This window comes from Pseudomassariella vexata (genome assembly GCF_002105095.1).
Source record: "Pseudomassariella vexata strain CBS 129021 chromosome Unknown BCR38scaffold_2, whole genome shotgun sequence".
In the NCBI taxonomy this organism is placed as follows: domain Eukaryota; kingdom Fungi; phylum Ascomycota; class Sordariomycetes; order Amphisphaeriales; family Pseudomassariaceae; genus Pseudomassariella; species Pseudomassariella vexata.
Genome location: NW_024467957.1, coordinates 194,467 through 213,381, shown reverse-complemented (window position 1 = coordinate 213,381; position 18,915 = coordinate 194,467). Strand labels below are relative to the sequence as shown.

The 18,915-nt window shown below is 51.1% G+C and overlaps 6 protein-coding genes across 6 annotated transcripts; 3 read left to right on the top strand and 3 right to left on the bottom strand.

Annotated features, from left to right (window-relative positions):
* Window positions 1–390: 390 nt before the first annotated feature.
* BCR38DRAFT_405238 (inositol-pentakisphosphate 2-kinase-domain-containing protein) lies at window positions 391–1,413 on the bottom strand (the record flags this gene model as incomplete). The annotated part of the gene is made up of 1 exon (XM_040857942.1): window positions 391–1,413. The coding sequence occupies one exon, from the start codon at window positions 1,411–1,413 to the stop codon at window positions 391–393; it is 1,023 nt and encodes a 340-aa protein (XP_040719477.1).
* An 867-nt stretch (window positions 1,414–2,280) lies between these two features.
* Window positions 2,281–4,202, bottom strand: BCR38DRAFT_419350 (nucleoside transporter). The gene is made up of 2 exons (XM_040859307.1): window positions 3,730–4,202; window positions 2,281–3,669 (listed from the first exon to the last, which is right to left on the bottom strand). The coding sequence occupies exons 1-2, from the start codon at window positions 3,960–3,962 to the stop codon at window positions 2,484–2,486; spliced, it is 1,419 nt and encodes a 472-aa protein (XP_040719476.1). The 5' UTR covers window positions 3,963–4,202; the 3' UTR covers window positions 2,281–2,483.
* Window positions 4,203–6,361: 2,159 nt separating this feature from the next.
* Window positions 6,362–8,398, bottom strand: BCR38DRAFT_419349 (anticodon-binding protein). Its single transcript, XM_040859306.1, has 7 exons — window positions 7,633–8,398; window positions 7,415–7,576; window positions 7,186–7,353; window positions 6,958–7,040; window positions 6,849–6,904; window positions 6,709–6,792; window positions 6,362–6,619 (listed from the first exon to the last, which is right to left on the bottom strand). The coding sequence occupies exons 1-7, from the start codon at window positions 8,226–8,228 to the stop codon at window positions 6,500–6,502; spliced, it is 1,269 nt and encodes a 422-aa protein (XP_040719475.1). The 5' UTR covers window positions 8,229–8,398; the 3' UTR covers window positions 6,362–6,499.
* A 464-nt stretch (window positions 8,399–8,862) lies between these two features.
* Window positions 8,863–10,910, top strand: BCR38DRAFT_332741 (glycyl-tRNA synthetase; the record flags this gene model as incomplete). Its single annotated transcript, XM_040855179.1, has 2 exons — window positions 8,863–10,464; window positions 10,512–10,910. The coding sequence occupies 2 exons, from the start codon at window positions 8,863–8,865 to the stop codon at window positions 10,908–10,910; spliced, it is 2,001 nt and encodes a 666-aa protein (XP_040719474.1).
* A 3,311-nt stretch (window positions 10,911–14,221) lies between these two features.
* Window positions 14,222–16,800, top strand: BCR38DRAFT_480709 (kinase-like domain-containing protein; the record flags this gene model as incomplete). The annotated part of the gene is made up of 4 exons (XM_040863305.1): window positions 14,222–15,496; window positions 15,520–16,188; window positions 16,241–16,340; window positions 16,391–16,800. 4 exons carry the CDS (start codon window positions 14,222–14,224, stop codon window positions 16,798–16,800), a joined length of 2,454 nt encoding a protein of 817 aa, XP_040719473.1.
* Window positions 16,801–17,998: 1,198 nt separating this feature from the next.
* BCR38DRAFT_405233 (uncharacterized protein) lies at window positions 17,999–18,466 on the top strand (the record flags this gene model as incomplete). Its single annotated transcript, XM_040857941.1, has 1 exon — window positions 17,999–18,466. The coding sequence occupies one exon, from the start codon at window positions 17,999–18,001 to the stop codon at window positions 18,464–18,466; it is 468 nt and encodes a 155-aa protein (XP_040719472.1).
* Between the last annotated feature and the right edge of the window lie 449 nt (window positions 18,467–18,915).

Below are 18,915 nucleotides of genomic sequence, written 5' to 3'. Positions count from 1 at the left end.
CCAACTTGCTGTGTCCCCCCAGAGAGGGGAAGGGGGGAGAGGATTCGCGCCCAATCCGGTCCTGCGGATCCGCCATAGCTAATGAGGAGATGTCGGACACTCTCACCTAACTTAGATTCCTTAAAAGTTAGTCTTGTAATATACATACCGATTATGAGCGCATCATCGCTAGCTTTTTGCACTACCTGACTATTATCCTGAGACGTGTGGTATCCCGGTTATAATCACCCCCAAAGCTAATATATAATATCGCGATTATCGTGTAATATGCATCGTTACTAGCCAGCCACATTGCCTCTTCTTCCCTCTACCATTTCTCCATAGAATATAACCCGATAACCGTTCCAACCAACCCATCCATAACCCCACGCCGCACCCCGTGCAGTCCAATCATTCAGTCTTGAGCTTACAATGCGTTTCCATCCCTGGCTCCTCCCTGCCATGATAAAACCCTCCATCCACATACATATCATGCGACTCTTGCCAATAAACCTGCTTACTCTTCCAATTCTTCTCATCCACATCCGCGAGCTTGATCTCGACCTTGCCAGTGCCCTTGTCCAGCCTCACAAAACACGTGCAATCCCTCAGCGTCATAGCGAGCCCGAACTCAGGCTTCTCTGGGTGCTCGAACATGATCCGTCCCTCGTCGCCTGCGACCTGGTGATGCCGTAGCGTCTCGAGGATCTTGGTCTCCGTGAATGCATCCTTGAGCCGCCTTTGGTCGTCCTCTGACCACGAAGGGGCCAGGTCTCGGATGGTGGCCGTCACGATGTCGGGGTTCGGGTGCAGCAGGCCTAGCGGGCATACCGGGGGAGTAAAGGATTTGCCCTCCTTCAGCTTGACCTGGTTGCGGTGCGCCTCGCGCGCACAAGTACGGCAACGCGTTGCGTCCTCGGGCGCGATGGGAGACTGGGCCAGCCACTTGGGCTTGAACTCGAGGGTAATCTGGTTAGACCCGGGCCACTGAGACATATCCTGGATCAACATGGCGTATCCAGGAGGGATGATGCTCCCATCGTTTCTGTCGAGCTTCTCATCGCGTTTCTGGCTCAAGTCCTTGGCTTGCTCTTCGGTGAGTTCGATGAGGAACTGAGGAACCAGAAACTGAGCTCCGACAGCGGGCTCGATGTACTTCTCGCGGTAGTCCTGCAGTCGCTTGTAGCTGTGGGGATCGGCGCCCGGGGTGGATTTGGGGACTCGGAGCAAGGCCCCGGTGAAGCTGCCGTCCTGCTCGTCCTCCACTCTGAAAACTACGTTCGCCCGGCCCTCAGTGAAGTAGCGCAACTTGGATTTCTTTAGGTAGACGTTAATTTTATCCATCTCGGGACTTGTCCCTGTTTTCGATGTCCGGTTTCCGACGAGGTCCCAGAGGTCCTCGAGCACCTGTCGTCGCGATGTCTTTAGAGTCATGATGTCTTCCATGTCTAAGTTGATGGAAAAAGTTGGTGATAGATAGTGTTTTCGTTGTGCTTGATCGGTCGTCTTTCTAAAATTTGCCTGCCTCCTTGGTCGCCCTCTTGGTTGGTTCTTGTAGCTAATGATCACACGATCAATCTGAATCCCCAGCCCCCTGCCTCACATGTACATACACTCAAAAGGAAGTGATAAGCCCAAAAGGATATGAGTGACCTCTATAGCGGAATGACCAGAAGACTAAAGCACACAATTCAAAAGAGCTGAGTGAGTACTCCAGTTTGAAAATAACCAGAATGAACGACACAGTGGAGGAAACCTGAAAGGATCTGAAGATCGAGAGCGAAGATGGCTCGGAGTAGATACCTGTAAGAAAAATGATGATGGTATATTCTCTCAGTGAGTTGTGCGATAAGATGAGGACGATGATATGTGAAACTTGAAACGGGTGGCAGCAACTTCTCGTGAGTAAGGTACTTGCAAGCTTGAGTTAGCCAGAACTTTCCCCTTTTTAACCTACCATTGACCGGTCGAGCCAGCCCGGCATCTGAGTGTGGCAGTGCCGGGTCTTGCCAATACGCGGCCCAGCTCGTAAAAAGAGGCATCGTGGGGCGACAAGAGAAAAATGCGCGTCACTTGCTAATAAGCCGTTCATTCACTCTATAGACATGGAATTTTAGCAGTTCGAATGTGACTGACGAAAGATCCATTCCAATTGGGTAATACCTCATCGAACATAGAACACCCCAACTTTTAACTGGGGTCGCAATCAACGAGATGCTCAACAAACACGAACAAGAAAACTCAACAGGGCAGAGGGAGCCTAGAAGTGAAACAGTTTATTGATTCAATTCAGATTAAAAACTACCTAGGTATTTCATTTTCACAGCAAGTTTACTGGTTGCGATTTGAAGTAGAAACAAGGAACATGCAATCAATTCAGGGTTGGAAGCAGTCAAAAGGCTCCAGTGATGTGGAATTGAACGTTCTATATCCGCAGTGCCATCCATGTCTACTCCGAATGCAACGCCATGCACTTATGAAAACATGTTTTCCTTTCATCATCACTATATACCAGCAGCTGTGAAACTTAACAAGCTGCCAAACGCCAATCCTGCAACGAGACAAAGTCCCATGAAGCCTCCCGACGCTTCCAGCTCTCCCTCATCTACCCACTCGCCGGCAGCCATCATGCAGTTCGACGCCAGCCATCCGTTCGTCAGCCCGAATGGAAACTGCACCAGCAGCAAATAAAACACATCGCTTCTGATTACTGCACCTTTTCCATGGATGTTGCACAGCGCGTACAGCGGCAAGAACAGAGTCCTTGCAAGACTGACGGCGAAGAGCACCGCCGGCCGTCCCTTGTATGGCAGGATCAGCGAGCTCGACCGGCCACCCAAGTCGCCTAGATTCCAAAAGAAGAAACCCAGCGGGATAAAGGCAGCCGGTTGCAGTAGCGACCCGGCTTCCTCCGGCGGCGTGACGGACAGGATCTTGGGCGTGAAGATAGGGAAGAACATGGCTATTACGAAGCACATGAACACGGCGGCGGCAAGCCAGCGCAGTTTCTTAAATAACGTGGTCATGCTGACCACCTTGCGCGCTGCGCGCTCGGCCTCTTCGATGTTGTTCATAGATGCGGCCATGTGGTCCACCATGCGGTTCTCGACGATGTGGTTGTGGCGTCGCACGAGCGGGATGAATGATAGGATGGCAATAGCGGATATAATGACCGCAGTAAGGAAGTATATGAAAGCTGCTGTTCCTGCCTCTCGTTCACCCCCCCGTGCATCCGGGCTAACCTCTTGTGGGGGAGCTACAAGCACCGAGATGATCTGGGCAACAGGTGGAAGCACACCAGCGACACCTTGGCCTGCCATAATCGCTTGCATATATTCTGGCCTGCCGAAGCTTGACGCAAAGGCGAATGCGCCGTTCTGAATTAACCCGGCTGCCCAAGCAGTGCCTGCCACCATGACTAGCAAGAAACCGAGGTATTGGCCCGGCGTGACGTCGACAAACGCCATAGTCGAGAGCGTCAGAAGTGCAAACACTGCGATATTTATGTACAGCGCAGTATTGATTCGGAATGGATATGACGCCGTGTATTGAATGTTGGTAAGGATGGTCATGGCAGTCAGATTCGTGATGGTCGAGACGGAGATGATAGCAGACTGGAAGTTTTGTAGCACCCAATCGTTGTCTTGGAATCGGCTCTGGAAGTAGGGTGCTGCGGCGAGGAACATGTTCCTGTAGTAGCGAATGATCAGCTCGAATATTCAAACTCGTCAATAGAGGAACTGTGCCTACCACGCCCATAGCATGGCAACGCCGAGCAACGCGAAGATGCCATACTCGACCCACGAGAAGGGCGCTTCGTTGTCGTGGTCATGTCGAGCTTCCCGGAAGTGTCCCTCCCTATCCTCATTCAGAGGCTCGTATTCCGGCTCATCATCTCTCTTCTGAAATAGCGATCGAAAGCGGTCCATGGCGGCTATGGGCGATGAACAAGATGGTGCAGATTGTCGACGTACGTCTCGCATCACCCTGGAGTCGATGGCGTTATGATGGGCAGCGGAAGGGAAGGCCCGGGTTCAAAAGGAGTGGCAGCTGGCCGTTCGGGGGCACCATCTGAGACAGTATTCAATCAATCATGTTGCATCAGCAAGGTGAGTGACTAGATGAATTCAATTCCGCGTTGGGTACATGTATGGAGAAGTGGTGAATTCTAAACTGTGCTCGATTTCGAGGTCATCCGTATATATCATGGGGGATGCGATAAGACAAGACAATGACCTGATGCACCAATGAACTGCGCCCGGTTGTCAGGTCGATGCTACTGCAGCGGGCCCCCACATCAACTATCGGTACGATCTCCGGCTAGCCTTTCGGTAACGACCTGGCGTACATAAATAATCTTAACTAATACTTAGTTCAGTCCCAGGTACTTACAATTCAATAGCCGAGCATGTGCGGAATATATAAGCTGCTTCAGCAAATATATTTCAATCACCCAAAATGAGTTTTCAACTTCTGTACAGAGTTTCAGGCTCAGTTTGAGATCTTTTGTTTTACAGGTTTTCATCCATAGGTGAACTTGCAAAACCTGCAACGCGTATGAAGTACAAAAGCTAAGTTCCAGGTGTCTGGATCATGCTTCGTTCCCTCGAGGATATGTCCGCCCCGAGGGATCAAGGCGACAGAGGCCGAGAGTGCAAGCCAGGACGCCTCCGTTTCGACTGTGATGGCGGCCAGATGATCCTCGAATTTATGTAACATTCTCAGAGAAGCGCAGCTGGGGTTTTGTGACATCCCCTGTACTTGAATAGCTTGTATGGTCTGCTCTTTAAGTATACATTCCGTCACTATTTGCCTTCTCAGAACGAGTCTGGAATCGACCAAGTGATTTGACTTCTGATACTAGTCTGTTCCACATAGTGTACCTAACTAGGTATCTGTAAATGCGATTTAAACCGGTAGTTTGGCTGAATGGAATAAGAACTTGAAAGTCGAGCGGTCGGACTTCAGAGGTGATCGTTAAATATCCTTACTTGAATAACTTATTCCAAGTATTTATATGTTTGGTGCATCTCTTTTTAAGTCCCCAGTCAGTCGAGATAGGAATGTGCAACGGCAGCTGCAAACATCCGCTGAGCGTCTTACAATACTGAAATTTGAAAATGGGGGCCAAAAGCTAATCAACACAAGGGCGCGGTACATCGAGGCCTGGCTTCAACACCGCAACATCAAAACTCACTGACTCGAACCCACCCCGGGTTGATCCTCCACCATCGGCGTTGTCAAGGCCTCCGGCCATGGAGGAAAGAGCCTGATGCTAAACAGCCATATCGACACCGTGACGCTAACTGGCTATAATGGCAATCTATACGGGCATGGGTCGGCCGCTATGAAAGGTAGAGTTGCGACCGGCATGATCATGCTTGCGCAGTTGCAGAGAGAGAAGCAGGAGGGCAGGGCGGGAATCAGGGGCGAGGTGATATTCACTACCGCCGCCGACGCAGCGGTCGTACGTGAATCCAATTCGCTGGCCATCTATATTGTGCATAAGGGTTTTGCATGTCCGTTGGTTGATATCCAAGGGGTTTCCGTGCATGGGAGTAGACCGGATCTTGGGGATCGATGCTATTGTGAAGGCTGGGTATTTCCTGGTTGAGCTTCACAAGTACGGTCAGCGGCTTAGAAAGGGGTTTCATCATCTCTTGCTTGGGTCGGCGACTGTGCATGCTTCTAACATCAAGGGGGATGAAGCGACTTCATTGTACACGGCGAAGTGCAGTATTGTTGTGGAGAGACGGACGGTTCCAGCGGAAACCACTAAATCGGTCCTGGAAGAGATGGGCGATTTGCTGGCTGCACTTGCTAAGAGCTTGCCTGACTTCACGCACGGCCTGACACTCAACTTTTCCCACTCTCCTTTCTCGATATCCAAGGACGACCCGTTCGTTTCTCCGGTGGCTCGTAAAGCCGAAACTATCACTGTACGGCCAGCGATGTTTCGGGGAGGATCCTTTTGGATCGACTGTGCTCTGCTGGCTGATGCAGGGATTCCCGTTGTCTTGTTCGGTCCCACAAGTGATGGATTGCACTCGGAGGAGTGGATTGAAGTAGATCACCTAGAGGTAAATGTATCAACATCGCGTTGTATTTAGAGAATGCAGAAGACCGAACACCCCCATATGGTCCTAAACTTGGCAAAATTAGTAATACAAGCCTGTATGAGGCATTGTAAGGAATCGGATAGCAAGCATCCTAAAGGGGAACAATGTGCCTTGGCGAAGATTGGACGCGGAGAGAACTAACTCAATGAAAGAGAAAGAAAAGGTGAAAGCCGGGTAGTTTGTATCGCTGTCTCTTGGCTGAACAGTCTTGGAGTAGCAATAGCTGGGATATCACTTGTTTAGCAAAAGTAAGTGGTGAAGCGTTTTCAGAGAACGAGTCACTGCCATTAACAGTGAACCAATTGAAGCTGTCTGAGAAAATGAAGCCTGAGTATTAACCTTGAACATTATAGGGTTATATTCTCCACATATTGTACGGTCGAATGGAGGTCAAAGAAGACTTATAGATTGAATCTTGTGCGACTCTTCTCCATTTTGGCCTTCCACTCCCATTGCACAGCATCATCCCCTTCACTGCCAGCCCGGCCAATACCTTTGTCGAGGCGTCTCAACTTCAACGTCTGGGTGGATGTTAGCCAACAAATTCAGTTTATGGGAACTTCAAATGGGACAACGGGTCAGAATCATCAGGAGGGTTTGAAAAGCTTACAAATCTAGGGCCCAGCTCCTGCAGTCCAGCCCGGATTGACTCAACACCCTTCAGCTCCTTTCCATCGGACCCAACAACGCTTTTCTACCATCTTATTAGCTAGCAGTTTCCGGGGGGTTGGGCCCGAGGACTTCATATACCTCAGTTGCACGCTTCTCCCTGAATACGTAACGATGCCGCCGGACAAATATATAATCTAGACTCAGCTTAGCGATTGCGACCCACGTTGTAGAGCAGACCGCTACTCACCTCTCTGGTTGTGTAACGTAACTACCTGGCGTCCCTGGAACTCTGGAGACTTAGGAAAGAGCGAATGGAAGAGCCGAGCCGTGCTGCAAATGTTTGAGTCAGTTACAACTAATCTCATGAGAAGTGGCAAGTCGCAGATCACGTCTTAAGACCACAAGCCGCCACGTTGAGTGAGTGTGCCAATGGTGAAAGACGACAAAAGCTTAAGAGGTGCGTTGGTTGACCTACAGCACGCCCAAAGGCGTTTGGAAATTATTCAGAAGTAGCTCTGGCCAGTGGTTTGTAGGATTGCCATGTCCCGGCAGTTTTTTGCCCTCAACCCAGTTTGAAATCGAAAAGTGAAAGGTTGGGCCTGCCGGGAGATGGACCACATCCAATCCTATCGGGCGTTTCTGGCTACATAAGGGTTAGCCGGAGGCTGCACTATTCAGAGGTAAGCTGACAGAAGAGAACGCACTCCTCTTTCAAGACCATGATCGCAGAGTAATCACGGTTCGCCGCGAACTTCGCAATCTCGCGCACAGAATACTTGTGGCCATATTTATGCGCGGATCGAGGGATATAGGATGAATTGGGAAATAGCGTGCAAAGCAACTGAGCTTGGTCGTGGAGCGTGGAACTAGACGTGATATTAGCAGCGGAAAATAACCCGCGCAGGAAATGTGTGTCGAATACTTGAGTGAGGTGGTGATTAGCACCTTAGGCTCGGCTGGAGCGTCATCTGAGAACAACGTCGGGAACTTGGCAACGAGCGACTCTGGTGTCAGGTCGAGATTTGTACTGGTTGTGGACGGTGCCATGCTATCGTCTCGCATCGCCCGTTTTGCGCGCGCCTGAGCAGCAGCTTCATTGTCAGAGTCGTCGTCATCGTCGGAGCCCAGCATGCTGTCGTCGTCTTTCCAGTCCGCTTCTTCATCGTCCCCGCCTTGTTCGACCTGTTCAGCCAGAGCAGCCTCTTTCTCCTCAGCTTCAGCCTGTTCCATGCGTCTCCGCTTCAACAATTGTTCCATATTGACGGCCGAACCCAGCCCATCATCGTCCACATCATCCCATACTCGTTTCCGGTCAATTGTCATGGGCTGGTTTTTCTCTAGTCGCGCGCGCCGAGACTCGGGGTCTGCATCTTCTTCTTTCTTCCTTCTGAATCTAGCTTCACGCTTTTCCTTCTCACGATCCTGCTTTTGCTTGACGTATAGAGACTGCCTGAACAGCTTGTTGCCGGTTCTCTTGGTCAGGGAGCCGCCTCCACTGCCACCTCTTTGTGGTCCCATGGTGTCGAAATGTCTCGTATCGGACTTGGACCAAAGTTGCAAAGTTGCCAGACGGAATAATGACTGATTCGAAACAATGCTTTGTATAGACGTGGAATACTTGCGACTTAGGCGTTGCAACGGAGAGTTGCGATAGGACTGTCGAAATCTCAAAAGTTTTTGGTTTAGCGTCTAGCAGGGATTCAAAGCCTCCAAAACTTTTTGGCGGGGCACGATTGGGAACTCACATCAGCCCCCGGCTTGGAGGGGCTGATCGGCAAAGTTGATTCCGGGTTTTCAGCTTGATTTTACCCCTCGCTAAGAAGAATTTGGCTTCGAAGCGCTGCTATGAACTCAACTCAATTGAGGTGCCCGAAGCCCTCAGGATAAACAGTCATACCCTCTCACCAACCTCGACTTCTTCCACCCCACAACCGGCCTGCATAAGCTTATTTGTTTTCGAGTGACTCACTCTCTGTCTCTCCGCTTGGTTCCGTGAATGAGGGTCATATCTCTACAGCAAAGACCATTATTAAGTGGGAATTTTCGAAACTTGGTATCATCAAGAGTCACGGCACTGCCGTATCGCAATTTTACTACGATACCAGCCTTACTGCGATTCATCTCAAACAAGAAACCAACCAAGCCTTGCAAGATGACGACAGAAGCAACGACCCTGAAGGGTCAAACCCTCGATCGTCCGGCCTTGGACTCCATGTTGCGCCGGCGCATGTTTTACACGCCGTCCTTCGAGATATATGGTGGTGTTGGGGGTCTTTACGATTATGGTCCGCCAGGCTGCGGTCTGCAGGCCAACATCGTCGATATTTGGCGCAAACACTTTGTTCTTGAAGAGGACATGCTTGAGCTCGACTGCAGCGTTCTAACCCCCCATGAGGTTTTGAAGACCAGCGGCCATGTGGACAAGTTTGCGGATTGGATGTGCAAGGACCCGAAGAACGGCGAAATTCTCCGCGCCGACCACTTCGTTGAGGAGATACTCGAGAACCGACTGAAAGGTGACAAGGAAGCACGAGGCCAGGTGATTGAGCAAAAGGAGGAGGATCCCAAGAAGAAGAAGCGCAAGGCCAAGGGTGCCATCGAGGTTGTCAAGCTTGACGACGCTGTGATACAAGAGTATGAGGAGATCCTGGCCAAGATCGACAACTACAACGGCGAAGAGCTGGGCGAACTTATCGTCAAGTACGAAATGAAGAACCCAGCCACTGGTGTCCAGCCGTCACCCCCTGTTGCATTCAATCTCATGTTCCAAACTTCTATCGGCCCCAGCAGCAATCTGCCCGGCTATCTCAGACCAGAGACAGCCCAGGGCCAGTTCCTGAACTTCTCAAAGCTGCTAGAGTTCAACCAGCAGCAGATGCCCTTCGCTTCGGCTTCCATTGGTCGATCCTACAGAAACGAGATTTCCCCACGAGCTGGTCTCCTACGAGTACGCGAGTTCTTGATGGCCGAGATCGAGCACTACGTAGATCCCAACGGCGGCAAGAAGCACCCGCGGTTTGAGGAGGTCAAGGACATCGAGCTGGTGCTTCTGAACAAAGAGACGCAGCTTTCGGGCAAGACCGACGTTGAGAAGGTGGCAATTGGTCAAGCAGTTGCGAACGGCACCGTAGACAATGAGACTCTGGGTTACTTCCTTGCTCGCATCCACCTCTTCTTGAAAAAGATTGGTGTGGACCAGAGCAAGGTTCGTTTCCGGCAACACATGGCGAATGAGATGGCCCATTACGCTTGTGACTGCTGGGACGCCGAACTTTTCACCTCCTACGGTTGGGTTGAGTGTGTTGGTTGTGCTGACCGTAGCGCCTACGATTTGACTGTACATGCAAAGAAGACCAACGCGCCCCTGATTGTCCGCAAGCGTCTGCCCGAGCCTATTAAGGTCGAGGAGTGGGAGGTTGACCTGGACAGGAAGAAGTTTGGTCCTCACTTCAAGAAAAATGGCAAGACGGTCGAGGCCGCAATCCTTACTACTACGCAACAGCAAAGAGAGGCGTTTGCGAAAGCCCTAGAATCCGTCGGCTCCCTGGCGCTCGACGTTCCTGGTGTAGGTGACGGCAAAGTTGTGGTGCCCAAAGAGCTCGTCACAGTCGAAAAGCGCACGAGGACTGTACACACCAGAGAGTTCACTCCCAACGTCATTGAACCGTCTTTCGGTATTGGCAGAATTCTATACTCTCTGGTGGAACATTGTTACTGGAGCCGAGGTAGTGAGGGTGGCGACGAGGCCCGTGGTGTAAGTCTTGAGCTCCACTATCATTTTATACAAAGCTAACGGGTCAGGTTCTTTCTTTCCCTCCCACAGTTGCTCCAACCAAGGTGCTCATCGTGCCGCTCTCGAGCAACGAGCAGTTTAAACCGTTTTGCTACAAGCTGTCGCAGAAGTTGCGCAAGATGGGCATTTCCAATCGTATCGATGATTCCTCTGCCACTATCGGTAGACGGTATAGTCGCAACGACGAACTTGGTACGCCATTGGGCATCACTGTTGATTTCCAAACCGTCAAGGACCAATCCATTACTCTTCGTGACCGAGACTCGACGAAACAAGTCCGTGCCGACGAGGATACGATCATTGCGGCGATCCAGTCAATGGTCGACGGCAACAAGACCTGGCAGGATGTTGAGGCCGAGTTGCCCATCTTCGAAGGCCAAGAGGCAGAAGTTCCCATTCGACAATAGATACGTGGAACGGTGACGGGGATTGTAGGAGAGTTCGCAGCGTCGAAATGGGGGGGTTGGGGACCGAGGGTCTAGAGAGTTTTATTCTAGATCATGTCCTGAAAGTAATCACTTACAGAGGACTTGGATGTAGCCTGTCATCTACAACTGCCAAGCTGCGACTCTTAACACCAATAGTTACCATGCACTGTACGGCGTGGCGTTCTGAGCTTCTAGAAGGTTGGAGATAGTAGAGGAGCTTATGATACGGTTACACTAAAAATTGCCGCGTATTTGTAGGTCAGCTTTTTACTCAAATCCAGAAACAATTACAAACAAGAAGCATATGTGCCCTAGCACCAGAAGCTGTGGAGTAGGCGGGTACCGGCTATAACGCCCGAGGTATTTCTCGACAAGAATGTAACACGATGACGCGAGTGACTCGATCCAAGCATTTTGGAAGAACTCGCACCAAGACGTTAGAAGCACGGGAAAGCCACGCTGCAAGCAGGCCAAGGCGCGTCCAGGGGGTGTCCTGGCGAGACCCCTGACGATGCGAGCGCTGACAGAGGCAGACGCACAAGGGCAGACGTGCGGCGCCAGATTCTGTGACAAGATCCGCAGTTTGGAAACAAAAGCAAAATGACTGGGTGCGTGTTCCAGATCCTGTTTCGTCACTGTGCGGTGGTTTTTGATATTCCCACGACAGCGGGCGCGGGCGGCTGGCTGTGCTTTGATGGTCCAATCGCGCCCCGCAGCGGGCCGTCTCTCCTATGCGTGGCCGATGAAATATTACCTTGTTTTAGACTCGATAAATCTAGGCTTTACATGAAACGTTGTCGAAGTGTGTATGATACATCGAACTAGAAGCTCTTCCGATGGACAAGCGGCTTGGTGGTGACGTCAAGAAGGGCTTCAAAGAATCATAGCAGTCCACATGTTGCGAAGAGAAGCAAGAGAGATTTGATGACCATTAACTCTGAGATTGTCATGATTCGAACTCGGGGCCTGAAAATTGGCCGCTAGAAAGCCTCTTCACGTTCAAACTCTCGGCAGGGTGCTAACTTGAACGGCAATTGTATAAGGTTCTGCCCGTGGTTTGGGTGACATATGAATCTATATCTAGGGACTCATTACTAAGGGTGCGTGGACGACCTGATGTTATGTCAAAAGAGGTGATGCGAAGGTTGCACAGTCCAATGCATCTAGTTCGCATTTCAGATGAAATTCATGCCCGAAGAAGTCCCCCAAGTCCGTGTGAGCTAGTGGATCGACTGCCACTTGAAGTGGTTACAGGCATCCAAGCAATTGGCTAACTGCTGTATGGACGCGAGAAGCCATCGAAAAGTCACTCAAAGTCTGAGCGGCAAGACAGTGTAAGGCCTCACTATCCTAATGACTTGTACGCGGATCTGAATCGACTTCGACGACATGGGACCACAATTGACCCCGACTTGTTAGATATTTGCGACTCATGAGGAAACCAGCGGCTAGTAACTAATGATACACCGAATGCCACTATGGAGTGCAGACTGTGTGTAAGGGATACTATGTTTGTCATGAAAGTGGACGCAGAAAGAGGCTCTCTGGGTCCCTGCATAGTCTGCAGGAGTTAGAAAAAAGGTTAAAGGATGCAGTGAGAGGCAATTATAACTACTCTGGTTGGCCAGAAGTATGGAAGTAGAGAGTCGAGCTCCCATGGAAATTGCCACTGTAACGAACAAGTGGAATAGTATGGAACTTCACAACTTAAGGATCAGACTTACTTACAGTATATCGATATGTGGGATGTTCTGGACGCGGGATGCTGCACCACTATGTTGATGAAGGGAAGGTTATCAGGGTGTTGCTTCCAATTAGAAACCCAGTGCAGCCCAGCGTCTCAATAGCATAGAAAAAAATGGCCTGATTTCAGGAGTGGTGGCCACATATCCGACCCCCAGGGACAAGGACCGCCGGAGCTCCTCAGATATTTCAGTAGCCGTTTCTTGGCCAGGCCGTGCCCACGTCGAATTGCACCGTATCGGCCTAGTCAATATTGTTAGCCGATTGGAGACAGGACTTGATTAAGAGGAAGGACGGACAGGAAGGCAAGGGATGGGCGCATATCCCACCAGTGCAAGGCAGTCGGTGTCTAAACGCTCCAAGCGGTCGCCTGCCAACCAATCCTATCTCCTCTTGCACCACCACCTTGGTTGGGTGTGCATGCGTGCGCTCCCTTGCCTGGCTTATCATCTCTTTCAGGCCCAACTTGCCGATTTCCCCCCTCTGCACAACATCACGCCCAATTTGATCTTGGACCAGCCAAAAGGGGGCAAGCAAGTCCAGCAAGCAATCTATCTGTCAAATTCGACTGTTAAGAATTGCGACAAGGAAGGGCAAACCGTCATCGCGAGCTGTATCCACCGCTCGCGTACATGCCCTCGTCTTTTCACTGTGTCATGCATATGGTCCCATTAAGCATTCCATTGATTCGTACTGGAAGAACGACGACAACGGCACCCATTTCTGGATCGGCTGCCATTGTTTGAGGTTGGCGAACTTGGGCGAGTTGGAACTTTGGCCAGCCTCAATTGCCTGATTGACAGCTAAGGAGTTACGACCGAGGACTTGCTCACAGCATCGCCACGACTGCTCTCACGCCGTTTGGGTCAATGAGAGCAACCCGCTGGCTGAGCTCAGTCCCTTAGGGTTATCACCATCTTTCTGGGTGAGTCGCTTTGACCAGAACCCCTCAAATTGTGAGCATCCACGACTAACATGGTGACGGCCCTTTTAAGTGACTGGGGATCTGCCGACGAACATCCAATAAACTCATTGCCCCCAAGGGTTCCAGTCCCTACTAACTACCGAATCATTGCGCGTTGCTCTGATTGACTAATTCCTAAAGGTGTTCAACATGGCCGGCCAGAGGTATGTCGTCAGGTTTTCTGTGTTATTGATCCTTGATTCACGATTCACAATTGACCGCTGTCCGCTGTCCACTGTCCCGCACCTAGGGAGTCCATCCGCTTTAGCGCCTACCCTTCCAATGTGGTGGCGGGGAATTTGACTTCCCATTCTGACCCGCTCCAACTTCCCCTGTCCTCCTATTCCATGGCCACTTCCACTTGCCATGGTCGCCGACATTTCCAAGCTGCACCACAAAGCTCCACCGGCTTTGGACATTGAAAACACCTGATGTGTCCGTTTTGATCAAATAAGAAGCTAACCATGGCCCACGACAAAAGCCTTTACTCATCTGGCCAGTTTATGAATCCCGGCCCGGCGCCTCGACCCCCACCGACCGACCGCGTCTCAACCTCACCCCTAATACCAACCTTCCCGGCAGCATGGCCAACATGGTCATATCCCCAATTCCGCGAACAGCCACTTCCACATATACAGGCTCCACCATCTCCTTACCACTGGCCCGTGAAAGATCTAACCAGACCGACGGCATGGGAGGTGTTGCTGTCATCAAAGAAGGCTGGGCACAGGTCAAAGAAAGCAGGAACTTCATCCAGCCATGGAAACAAAAATTCCTAATATTACGCAAGGAGGCGCTCGACTTCCACAAGACTGAGGGTGGCAAGGTCACATATACCCTTTACCTGAAAGATGTTGTGGGTGTCGGAAGAGTGGAAGCTGCTGGCACCATTTTCGAGATCAAGCGCCAGATGGGTGGCCAGTCGAACAGTCCCGGCGATGACGATGGCTCTATTCGAACATTGCAGATCAGGACCAAGAGCGACGATGATCTTTATGACTGGATTGATATGCTTTATGGTCGATGTCCCACCATGGGCGGAGTTAGCAACCCCACCAACTTCTCCCACGCCGTACACGTCGGCTTCGATCCTCAGACGGGTCAATTTGTTGGTCTGCCCCCAGAGTGGTCAAAATTGCTCAACTCGTCGGCCATCACCAAGGAGGACTACGAGCGCAATCCGCAGGCCGTCTTTGAGGTACTGGATTTCTATTCCGATCTCACCAAGAGAGCCGAGAACCCAGCCCAATACCCCAGCCTCACCCCAACTCCTCCCCCCGGCAGCCAAGCGAACAAGCAACTCGGCTATGGCGTTGGAACGTCTGTCGCGCCGCCTCGGCCGGCACCACCTGCTCAGCAGCGCAACAACAGCTACAACCAGATCAATCCGAACCAGTCCATGGCAAACGCCACCCGGCCGAGCCAGACGGAAAACTCGCAGCAACGGCAGCAGATGCAAGGCATGGCATCCAACTACGTTTCCTCGGAACCATCTCAGGATGAGCAGCGACAGAGACAGTTTGAGCGACAGCGAGAACTGGAACTGGAACGGGAACGGGAACAACGCCGCGAGATGGAGGAATACAACGCGTCCTTGCCCAAGAACAAGGTTCCAATGGCACAGCAAGAGATTGGCGGTGGCGGCTACAGCGTGCCTGTACCTGCAAACGATCGGTACAACCCAAGCCGGGCTGCTCCTCCGGCACCGAAACCTAGTAACCCTCAAGTGGCGGGCCTCCGTGCCCAACGGCCTGCGCCGCCAGCACCCAATTCCCCGTCCTCGGCTACTAGACCTCCGTTAACCTCACAGCAAAGCTCAGGATCAATGAACATGCGTGATCCCCCCCTCAACAGCAACGTATGCCTCCACGCAACGATCAGCCGTCGAGCTCCAGCACTGCACCGCGCTACCCTAACGGAACCAGCGGCACTTCTCAACCCCGCGCCAATCCCCCAGCCCAGGCACAACCTGCCTCACGGCTTCCAGCACCAGTTAAGCCTCTCAATGTACCCGCCAAGCCCCAGCCCCAGGCGGCAAGTGACAGTGTCAAGGCTGCGGAGGCAGCTCTCACTTCTAAACCCACTGCGGCTGAGCGAAAACAGGACGTGCGCATGTCCACTATGACGGAGAAGGAAGTTATGACGAAGCTTATCGAGGCTGTCTCAAAAGACGATCCCAACTTGTCTTACTCCAAACAGAAAAAGATTGGTCAAGGTGCTTCTGGATCTGTCTACGTCGCCAAGGTCAAGGAAGGAGCTGTCTCTGGTGTCGCGCGTGATGTTTTACGGGCTCAGGGTCCCAGGGCCCAGGTTGCCATTAAGCAGATGGATCTTGCACACCAGCCTCGAAAGGAACTTATCGTCAATGAGATTATGGTGATGAAGGACAGCAAACACCCGAACATTGTTAATTTCCTCGACGCCTTCTTGCGTAACAACAATGCTGAGCTGTGGGTCGTCATGGAGTACATGGAGGGTGGTGCATTGACGGATGTCATTGACAACAACCCTGTCATCACCGAGGAGCAGATCTCTACCATTTGTCTCGAGGTAAGTGTACTCCACATCGGTCATAACGAGCTTCACTAACAACGTACTTCAGACTTGTCAAGGACTGCAACATCTGCACTCACAGCAGATCATTCACCGTGATATCAAGAGTGACAACGTGCTTCTTGATGCCCGGGGTAATGTCAAGATTAGTAAGTTGGATCATATAGAACTGGGAAACCAGTGGCTAACACATTTTCAGCCGATTTTGGATTCTGCGCCAAACTTACGGAGAGCAAGTCAAAACGTGCTACCATGGTGGGCACACCTTACTGGATGGCTCCCGAAGTTGTGAAGCAGAAGGAATATGGTCCCAAGGTTGACATCTGGTCCCTTGGTATCATGGCCATTGAGATGATTGAATCCGAGCCTCCATATTTGAACGAAGAACCCCTCAAGGCTCTTTACCTCATCGCGACTAACGGAACGCCACGCCTGAAGAAGCCGGAGAAGCTCAGTAAAGAGCTGAAAGCTTTCTTGTCGGTCTGTCTCTGTGTTGACGTCAAGAGTCGTGCATCGGCTGAGGAGCTCTTGCAACATGATTTCCTGAAGCATGGTTGCCCACTCGGCAGCCTTTCGGAGCTGCTCGCCTTCCGAAAGCACGCCAAATAGGCGATCCAAAATTTTGCCTACACGACAACCCTCCTTCTGTGGATGTCTGACTTCTTGGCCTCCAGACGGTAAGAGATGAGGGCTTACCCTGATGACCTTGGAACTATCGTGCATATTCACCGAAAGGTTTCACCTCCAGGCGTTAGGGAACGGGCCAGGGTTCATCAATTTGAGAACTGACGTGCATGGAAAAAAGATGCCAGTCACTCTGGAACGAACTAGAAACTCCATATTGTACCCACCAATTCATTGCATGCCTTGAAGAATAAGGCCGCAAATCGTTAGTGCAGGACGTGATGAGACAGATCTATGCTGCTGCGCTGTAAGGCACAAGACAGAAATTCAAAGCATCGGGGGGTAGAGGTCTTCTTGTTTGCATAGATGTTTTCTATGGGATGGATACTAGGGACAAAGGTCTCTACGCACATTGTTAAATAACGTGTCAGGGGTTGACGGTTGTGAAGTGTGGGGGGATTGGGGGCATTGAGTCAGACTAATATAGACCTGCAATTCAAAATCATGATGTTCTTCAGCCTTTGGCTTACTCTGCAACAGTTGGCAAGTGAAGAATAACATTCATCGGGGCTCCTTTCTTGCCATAAGCACAGCTTCCTCGATATCTCCCAAAAAAACCCCAAAAAAACACAACTTTTCCTTGTTCTCTCACAGCTGGGTGTTTGGTTCCGGCCGACTGGCTGAGGGCTACCTAGTTCACTAAATTCTTGACCTCATTAGAGACAACCTAGGTGTGAAGAGCTACAGATGGAACACGAATGTGGTGGTTGTGTCACATTGAAACCTCCAAGGTTCTGTGAATGGCGAACGACCAAGTGTCAAGGGACAGTCTCCGAAGAGAGACCAAAAGTGCAGACGTCGCCTCTTGCCTAACACGGTTGACCAGAAGTGACCAGAAGCGACTGAAGAAAGACTGCTTACGACTCCGACTCCCTCTCCTCGCCCCCGCATCCATAAAGTAGGAGTCTGCGAGGAGGAACTACCCATACACCTCTCTCCCAGCTCCTGAAGCTGTAGTCCAGCAATATCCGAAGGGTGGCCACCCGTCCAAAGATCCCAAGCCGCCGAACAACTAGCTGCATGGCCACAGGATAAATTTCGTAACCTGGACATCAGACTCAAACACACTTCCGTGACCTTCCTCTGCGAGCACAAGCTACCCAAGGACAAAATAACCGCCATCATGGCTGAGTACTGGGCTGCTAGATCAAGCGCCGATGTTCTCTGTAGTAAGTGTCAAATCTCGATGAGTATAGAGCAGAGACTCGACATCATCAAGGCGATTCGGTCTGGCCCTATTGACCCGGATCCCAAGGCTCGGAAAATGCTAGGGCTCCTATATCGCGTCTTTCACCAGTTGGTGTTGTTGCATCACAAGTCGTATACCCCGCTGGACCGCTGGCTCTTTATTTTGCGCAGATGGACTGGCGTGTTTCTGGGGTTTGTTGCGGAGGAAGACTATGCTGCGCATATTCGACAAGTTCACGCCCAGGTTCTTCGGGATGTTGAACCTGACGTTGCAAGCGAGTTGATTCACAGGATAGCGGAGTATTTCTTGTTGGGGGAGATGAAGGAGCTGGACTACGAGAATGAGTTTATTAGGGGTAATGATACGCGGGTCGAGGATGCTCAGCTGCGACAGGTTAGGTGATTTTTGAGGGGGATTACGACGGTGAAACAGTTGTTAGAATTGGATCACTTGCGCTTGAATATGGGCTAAAGACTTGATTCCCGTATGTGTTGAGCAGCGGGTGGGGGGGTTGATGCGTGCTTGGACGGCATGGGATGTGAAAGGTCGGGATAACAGGGTTGAGTTCTTCCAATTTCAATGGGCAGCTTCGTAATACTTTATGAAATGAGGTGAGAACGAACATGGACCTTTCAGGAAGTCGAGGCAATTAGGTGCAGCATACTTGGTATCATACTATTCATCCTTGGGGGCTGGTGGTTGATGACTCCTGTTCTAACCTTGACTTATATCCATCTCGTGTTGCGTATCAGTTATTCAGCCCGTCAGTCAATATTTCATGACATGATGAATTTTCGGGATCGTTTTCTGCAACTGCTCTTTTAGCCCCAGAGAATCTCAGCCATCCCGAG

Coding starts and splice junctions, on each gene's coding strand:
- BCR38DRAFT_419350 (XM_040859307.1), bottom strand. CDS start 3,962: ATGCGAGACGTACGTCGACAATCTGCACCATCTTGTTCATCGCCCATA. Junction 3,670..3,729: donor GTTGCCATGCTATGGGCGTG/GTAGGCACAGTT, acceptor TCGCTACTACAG/GAACATGTTCCTCGCCGCAG.
- BCR38DRAFT_419349 (XM_040859306.1), bottom strand. CDS start 8,228: ATGGGACCACAAAGAGGTGGCAGTGGAGGCGGCTCCCTGACCAAGAGA. Junction 7,577..7,632: donor CTAATCACCACCTCACTCAA/GTATTCGACACA, acceptor TATCACGTCTAG/TTCCACGCTCCACGACCAAG. Junction 6,620..6,708: donor AGGAGCTGGGCCCTAGATTT/GTAAGCTTTTCA, acceptor ACATCCACCCAG/ACGTTGAAGTTGAGACGCCT.